This window comes from Gopherus evgoodei, unplaced genomic scaffold (genome assembly GCF_007399415.2).
Source record: "Gopherus evgoodei ecotype Sinaloan lineage unplaced genomic scaffold, rGopEvg1_v1.p scaffold_66_arrow_ctg1, whole genome shotgun sequence".
Classification (NCBI taxonomy): Eukaryota; Metazoa; Chordata; order Testudines; family Testudinidae; genus Gopherus; species Gopherus evgoodei.
The window spans coordinates 455876-463209 of record NW_022060087.1 but is presented as its reverse complement, the minus strand read 5'-3'; the positions used below and the strand labels follow the sequence as shown (position 1 = coordinate 463209).

At 45.9% G+C, this 7334-nt stretch overlaps 1 protein-coding gene across 2 annotated transcripts; it reads right to left on the bottom strand.

Annotated features, from left to right (window-relative positions):
- Nucleotides 1-3527: 3527 nt before the first annotated feature.
- Nucleotides 3528-7319, bottom strand: UBL5 (ubiquitin like 5). Of its 2 annotated transcripts, none has more exons than XM_030547666.1 (5): nucleotides 7238-7319; nucleotides 6738-6798; nucleotides 5834-5917; nucleotides 4340-4377; nucleotides 3528-3751 (listed from the first exon to the last, which is right to left on the bottom strand). In XM_030547666.1, exons 2-5 carry the CDS (start codon nucleotides 6791-6793, stop codon nucleotides 3708-3710), a joined length of 222 nt encoding a protein of 73 aa, XP_030403526.1. In that variant the 5' UTR covers nucleotides 6794-6798; nucleotides 7238-7319; the 3' UTR covers nucleotides 3528-3707. The 2 variants fall into 2 exon arrangements, with proteins under 2 accessions (XP_030403526.1, XP_030403525.1); XM_030547665.1 differs by having other exon boundaries at nucleotides 6738-6802; nucleotides 7238-7312.
- Nucleotides 7320-7334: the final 15 nt, after the last annotated feature.

Genomic DNA, 7334 nt, shown 5'->3' with positions numbered 1-7334 from the left:
GTGATCGCTCTCCTGCCCATCCATCTCTATCCCCTTTTTAATGATTCCTAACATCCTGTTTGCTTTTTTGACCGCCTCTGCGCACTGCGTGGACATCTTCAGAGAACTGTCCACAATGACGCCAAGATCTTTTTCCTGACTCGTTGTAGCTAAATTAGCCCCCATCATATTGTATGTATAGTTGGGGTTATTTTTTCCAATGCGCATTACTTTACATTTATCCACATTAAATTTCATTTGCCATTTTGTTGCCCAATCACTTAAGTTTTGTGAGATCTTTTTGAAGTTCTTCAAAATCTGCTTTGGTCTTAACTATCTTGAGTAGTTTAGTATCATCAGCAAACTTTGCCACCTCACTGTTTATCCCTTTCTCCAGATCATTTATGAATAAATTGAATAGGATTGGTGCTAGGACTGACCCCTGGGGAACACCACTAGTTACCCCTCTCCATTCTGAGAATTTACCATTAATTCCTACCCTTTGTTCCCTGTCTTTTAACCAGGTCTCAATCCATGAAAGGACCTTCCCTTTTATCCCACGACAGCTTAATTTAAGTAACAGCCTTTGGTGAGGGACCTTGTCAAAGGCTTTCTGGAAATCTAAACACACTATGTCCACTGGATCCCCCTTGTCCACATGTTTGTTGACCCCCTCAAAGAACTCTAATAGATTAGTAAGACACAATTTCCCTTTACAGAAACCATGTTGACTATTGCTCAACAGTTTATGTTTTTCTCTGTGTCTGACAATTTTATTCTTAACTATTGTTTCGACTAATTTGCCCGGTACTGACGTTAGACTTACTGGTCTGTAATTGCCAGGATCACCTCTAGAGCCCTTTTTAAATATTGGTGTTACATTAGCTAACTTCCAGTCATTGGGTACCGAAGCCGATTTAAAGGACAGGTTACAAACCTTAGTTAACAGTTCCACAACTTCACATTTGAGTTCTTTTAGAACTCTTGGGTGAATGCCGTCTGGTCCCGGTGACTTGTTCATGTTGAGTTTACCAATTAATTCCAAAACCTCCTCTAGTGACACTTCAATCTGTGACAATTCCTCAGATTTGTCACCTACAAAAGCCAGCTCAGGTTTGGGAATCTCCCTAACATCCTCAGCTGTGAAGACTGAAGCAAAAAATCCATTTAGTTTCTCCACAGTGACTTTATCGTCTTTAAGCGCTCCTTTTGTATTTCGATCGTCAGGGGGCCCCACTGGTTGTTTAGCCGGCTTCCTGCTTCTGATGTACTTAAAACACATTTTATTACCACCTTTGGAGTTTTTGGCTAGCCGTTCTTCAAACTCCTCTCTGGCTTTTCTTATTACACTCTGGCACTTAAGCTGGCAGTGTTTGTGCTCCTTTCTATTTGCCTCACTAGGATTTGACTTCTACTTTTTAAAGGAAGTCTTTTTATCTCTCACTGCTTCTTTTACATGGTTGTTAAGCCACGGTGGTTCTTTTTTGGTTCTTTTACTGTGTTTCTTAATTTGGGGTATACATTGAAGTTGGGCCTCTATTATGGTGTCTTTAAAAAGGGCCCAGGCAACTTGCAGGGATTTCACTTTAGTCACTATATCTTTTAACTTTTGTTTAACTAACCCCTTCATTTTTGTATAGTTCCCTCTTTTGAAATTAAATGTCACAGTGTTGGGCTGTTGAGGTGTTCTTCCCCACACAGGGATGTTGAATGCTATTGTATTATGGTCACTATTTCCAAGCGGTCCTGCTATAGTTACCTCTTGGACCAGCTCCTGCGCTCCACTCAGGATTAAATCTAGAGTTGCCTCTCCCCTTGTGGGTTCCCGTACCAGCTGCTCCATGAAACAGTCATTTAAAGTATCGAGAAATTTTATCTCTGCATTTTGTCCTGAAGTGAAATGTTCCCAGTCAATATGGGGATAACTGAAATCCCCCGTTATTATTGGGTTCTTAATTTTGACAGCATTTCTAATTTCCCTTAGCATTTCATCATCACTATTACTGTCCTGGTCAGGTGGTCGATAATAGATCCCTAATGTTATATTTTTATTAGAGCATGAAATTTCTATCCATAGCAATTCTATGAAACATGTGGATACGCTTAAGATTTTTACTTCATTTGAATCTACATTTTCTTCCACGTATAGTGCCACTCCTCCCCCTGCACGACCTGTTCTGTCCTTCTGATATCTTTTGTACCCCGGAATGATTGTGTCCCATTGATTGCTCTCAGTCCACCAGGTTTCTGTGATGCCTATTATATCAATATCCTCCTCTAACACGAGGCACTCTAGTTCACCCATCTTATTATTTAGACTTCTAGCATTTGTGTACAAGCACTTTAAAAACTTGTCCCTGTTTTAAAACATCTTGAAGTCTTAAAAACATTTTGGATTCAGGATGAAAAGCAACATGGGACAAGGGTTACATGTTTGTTTGGTCATTAACTTGGTTTCTGTTTTTATTTTGTGAACTGCTGGGTGATCTTTGATTGTTTCATATTTTCAGGGTTTCTCACACAGAGCAGCAGGAAGGAACTCCATTGATGCATGATTAAAAATAGCTCAAAGGGATGAATAACCAACATTTAGAAGACAAGGGGAGAAGTCACTACAGGTAAAATAGAGGAAAGTGAAGCACAGGTGTCTGAGAAAGTAAGTCACCAAAAGTCCAGCAGCTGGAGCAGCTACAAGCAAAGAGATAGGAATTCAAGAAGATATTTCAGTTTGTTCGGCTGAGAATGAAACTGGTTCCTTATTCCAGTAGAGGTACAAGGATGCACAGGGTAGGTCTAGTTAAAAATTATGTTAAAGGAGCCAGGAAAAGGGTTTCAAGGGGATAAATATAACAGCTGAGAGAGAAGTCTTACCAGACTTTACCATGGAAACCAGGAGACGGCCTGGGTTAAGAATGAAGGTATTCAGAAGTCTATTATTACTATTGCTGTTATTTGTTAAAGTGCTTTTTAATCAATTGCTCTCCTCTCAGTCTTGCTGCCAATTATGTCTCATTGATCTAAATTCTCAGGATCCTAGCCAATCATTTACGTTTATAGAGCTGACTGAACAGTTCAGAGAGATTTTTTGGGGGTGAGGAGAAGTTGTTTGAACGTTCAGTGAGAATGACAGGGCAGAGCATGTACAAGGTTATAGTACCTACCAACACAGGATGCCTGTAGCTTGGGCAGAGGCTGTTACAGAAAGAAACATGATGGGAGTTGCTGTTCACATGTTCCTGCCTGGATCATAGCTTAACCACAGAACTTTTGCAAAGTTTCTTTTAAAAATGAGAAAAATCTAAATTTAAAAGGACAGATACATTTGCTTGGGTTTGGGCTGCTTAAGCTAACTAGAACAGAGTCCCTCTCAGCAGATGGATTCATCTTATTCCAGAAAGTTAAATGGCCTAGAACACCACTGCTTCAAACAGCTTTATTAATTAGGGCTCCAGTGGCAGTTACTGAGGAAGACAGATTTCTTCTGACTTAAGAAGCCAGGAGCAGGACACTGAAGTTGTCAGGAGACTTTTAAAAGAAAATCAACCTTCTTACAAGTTTGCAGCTAGTTTTATTGCCATCAAAGCTAAAGACATCTGATAAAACTACATGCACAACTTGAGCTTTTAATTTCTACCTTACATGAAATAAAGTTTATAGACAAGTTTTATATTAGGAAAAAAAAATAGAAAAGTGATGCCCGCCATGTGCAACTGCAGCGAGAGTCAAGGCTACTGATAATATAACTCCAAGTTCATGCCATCGTGGATTTCATCTGGAAGGAATGAGTTAAGGGGAATTCCACAGGAAATGCTCAAACTCAAATGGAAGAAGGCATTAAGTTTCTACCAGCTCAATAATTCAAAATAAACTACCGCAGCAAATGTATCCTTTGATACATTGTACAAATTCTCAACAACAGAATTCTCCTTCACTCTTTACTACTGGTGTGTGTTTCTGTCCCAAATGGACAAACAAAACTGCTAAGTGTTATGGAAGGGAACATGGGTCATATGAGCTGCAAGCATCAACGTTAGAAGCAGCAGCATCTTAACTTAGCAAATTAGTCCCCGTCATATGCCACCCCACTCAATTTAGTAAGGGACTTTTCCCTAAAGATTCACCAGTTATCTTATGATGGCCTACCAATACCATCAGTCACCAGTACCCAAGAAGATAAGCAAGACCCCTCTTTTGTGACAAGCAACTATGTCAGATTAGAAAAGGTCTCTGTCTAGCTATGTATTTATAGTGTGCCTGTCACTCCACTACTTAGGTTGTGGATCTTGTAAGAGACAGTTATTTTAACTAGACAAAGGGTTTCCCCAGAAGCTGTAGTTTACTCAGACTATTTCAAAGATACAGTCTCCCAGTGATACATGGTCCTTGAAGATTGTGTACCTGCACAAACGTTTTAAAAAGGAAGTTAGTCAAGAACAGAAGTGTAATACAAGAATTAACAAAAGGAAGTATAGTCAATAAGAACTGAACAATTGTGATAGTGCCCAGAGGTTTGCTGGTATCAGTTACTACATTAGAAAATCACTGAAATGTTAAAACAGGTTTCTGAAACAGTGTTTTTTAACAAATGCCAATCATGAATTCTGTGGGGAACTGGAAGAGACTGCCTATGTGCAGTTACAGAATTAAATATATAACTTCAGATTTAGACGTTAGAATGGCTATACAGGGTCAGACCAAAGGTCCATCTAGCCCAGTATACTGTCTTCTGACAGTGACCAATGCCATGTGCCCCAGGGGGAATGAACAGAACAGGGAATCATCAAGTTAGCCATCCCCTATTAAGGGAACAGCAGGAAATTCTGAAAAAAAGATAGAGAACCAAGTAAAAATCTTGAGTTGAACGTCACTGCAGGTGAGAATATGAAGGAAAACTCACTCAGTAGCATTCATCCACAATAATTTAGTTATTTACACTTTTGTTTTACGAAGTTTAGAGCCATTGGCCTGCCTCTGAGACTTTGTTAAGTGAGAGGTTGGTCAGTGGAGCCCCCAGGAACATTGAACAATGGCGAAGGTACAGAACGTGAACATCTGAGAATTAACAAATTCAGAACCTAAAAAGAAATCTTAAATGAACACTCACTGGAAGTCTACACCTCATGCCTCCTCCCCCTAGGATCACCCTTTTCATTGCATTCATATACAGCTTTCCATCCCAGAGTGCATCACAAACTATTGAGACACACTACCTCAAATACAGCCATCTCTGGGTATGTGTGGTGGGAGGGGTGTGGATTGTAGCTGAAGACTGCACCACACACACACACATACAGGGAAGTGCACAGAATTCAGTCTACTTGTCTTGGGAGGACGAAGAGCTAAAATGACCCTGTTTGGGATTGAAATCTGTAGCTCCAGGGAGTTCCAGTGCATCAAGCCTGCTAAGGTGGGGGTGGCCAACATGGGTCTCTTCAGAAGTTAATACGTGGCTCCTTGTATAGGCACCAACTCCAGGGCTGGAGCTACAGGTGCCAACTTTCCAATGTGCCCAGGGGTTCTCACTGCTCAACCCCTGGCTCTGCCACAGGCCCTGCCCCCACTGCATGCCTTCCTGGGCCTGTTGTACTCTCACTCCTCCCCCTGTAGAGCATCCTGCACACCACGAAACAGTTGATTGGGAGGTGCGGGGAGGGAGGAGGAGGCGCTGATCAGTGGGGCTGCCAGTGGGTGGGAGGTGCTAGGAGTGGGGTGGGGGAGCTGATGGAGGGCTGCTGACATGTTACTGTGTTTCTTTAGCAACGTACATTGGTGAATTCTGGCTCCTTCTCAGGCTGGCCACTCCTGTGCTAAGGTGTTTCCTTCCCTTGCCCCTGCGTTTAATTCACTCACTTACCATTTCTTCAGCACAATTTTGTCCCAGCGGGTCCCAGTCTGAGCCGCAATGAGTTTCTTCAGGTCACCGATCGTGTCCTCAGTGCTGAGCAACAGGGTTAAGGAAACTACATTCGCACCCATGAATCGAGCACCTGGACAACGCAACATTGACCAAGGCCAGAATCCCCCTCCCCTGCAAGGGGCTACACATTTATAGTTGCCTTCCTCATGTCATGTTACAGACACCCACCACTGCGGCGTTGTGACGAAGGGGGACTGTGGGACTGTTCTTAATGTTTCCTTTGAATAATGGGGGAATCCTCAGTTTCCCCTATGCCTTTCTCAAATCTCTAGGTGGTGGGATAAGGGGGTGTAATTGCTGCAGAGCAAAGGGCCGACACTCTATATCCTGGCAACTAATGGCAGGAGCCTTTCCCCTCTGCAAGGTGATAGCTAAAGGTGCTGGAGAACAAAGGAATCAGGCAATCTCCTGGCCTGGGAAAGGAACAAAGCCCACATGAGGAGGGGCTGGAGGGGGTTGTTAGTCTGGAGCACGTCTGACTGCGAAGTGGGGGTGCAAGACCCTCTGGCTTCCCCAGGATCCTGCCAGGGCGGACTCGCTGTGGGAAGCGCACGGAGGGGCAGAGGATGCTAAATGCTCCAAGGTCAGACCCAGGAAGGTGAAGCCGTGTGAGCTTCTTGCCCTGGAGCGAGTCTGCTCTGAGGGAGAGGAGGCTCCCCAAAGTCCTGCCTAGCTTTGTGGGGAGCAGTTCCAAAGCATTGCCCGGGGACTCCGTGACAGGCGTCTCCCACGGGCTAGGGTGCTCTCGCTAGGAGAGGAAAGGGCACTGATGGAAGCTCCCCTTCCCAAACGCCCCAAGGCTCCCGCAGGCTGTACCCCCAGCATCCCCTCCAGAGGATACTTGCATTTGACTCGCACTTTCTTGCCCAGCCGGTCGTTGCAGACAACTTCGATCATCCTGCCTGCCTGGGGGGAAGCGAGAGGCATTAGGGGTGGGGAAAGGGGTGACCCCCAGAGCTGGGGAGAATTGGGGCTGAGAGCGGGGCCGGTGACCCCCAGGCGGCCGGGGGGCGGGCCTGGCTGGGAGGCAGAGCAGGGGGGGCCTCGGGCCCTCTCTGGGGGGAGGCGGTAGGAGTGGGGGGGAGGGAGAGGTTGGGGGGGTGGGGTGAGCCCCGGAGTTGGGGAGAATTGGGGCTGAGAGCGGGGACGGTGACCCCCAGGCGGCCGGGGGGCGGGCCTGGCTAGAGGGCAGAGGGGGGGGCCTCGGGCCCTGGCTGGGGGGGTGGGGTGAGCCCCGGAGTTGGGGGGAATGGGGGCTGAGAGCGGGGACGGTGACCCCCAGGCGGCCGGGGGGCCCCCACCGACCCCGCTCCCGGGCACGGAGCCGCCCCCGACACCCACCGCCGCTGCCCCGCCCGCGCCTCGCAGCTCCCGAAAGGGCCGAGGAGATGCTGGGGCTGACCCGGAAGCGGAAGTGCGCTGCTAGCGGCAGGAAGTC

Coding starts and splice junctions, on each gene's coding strand:
- UBL5 (XM_030547666.1), bottom strand. CDS start 6,793: ATGATCGAAGTTGTCTGCAACGACCGGCTGGGCAAGAAAGTGCGAGTC. Junction 4,378..5,833: donor AAAATTGTGCTGAAGAAATG/GTAAGTGAGTGA, acceptor ACGTTTGTGCAG/GTACACAATCTTCAAGGACC. Junction 3,752..4,339: donor CCATGTATCACTGGGAGACT/GTATCTTTGAAA, acceptor CATTCCTTCCAG/ATGAAATCCACGATGGCATG.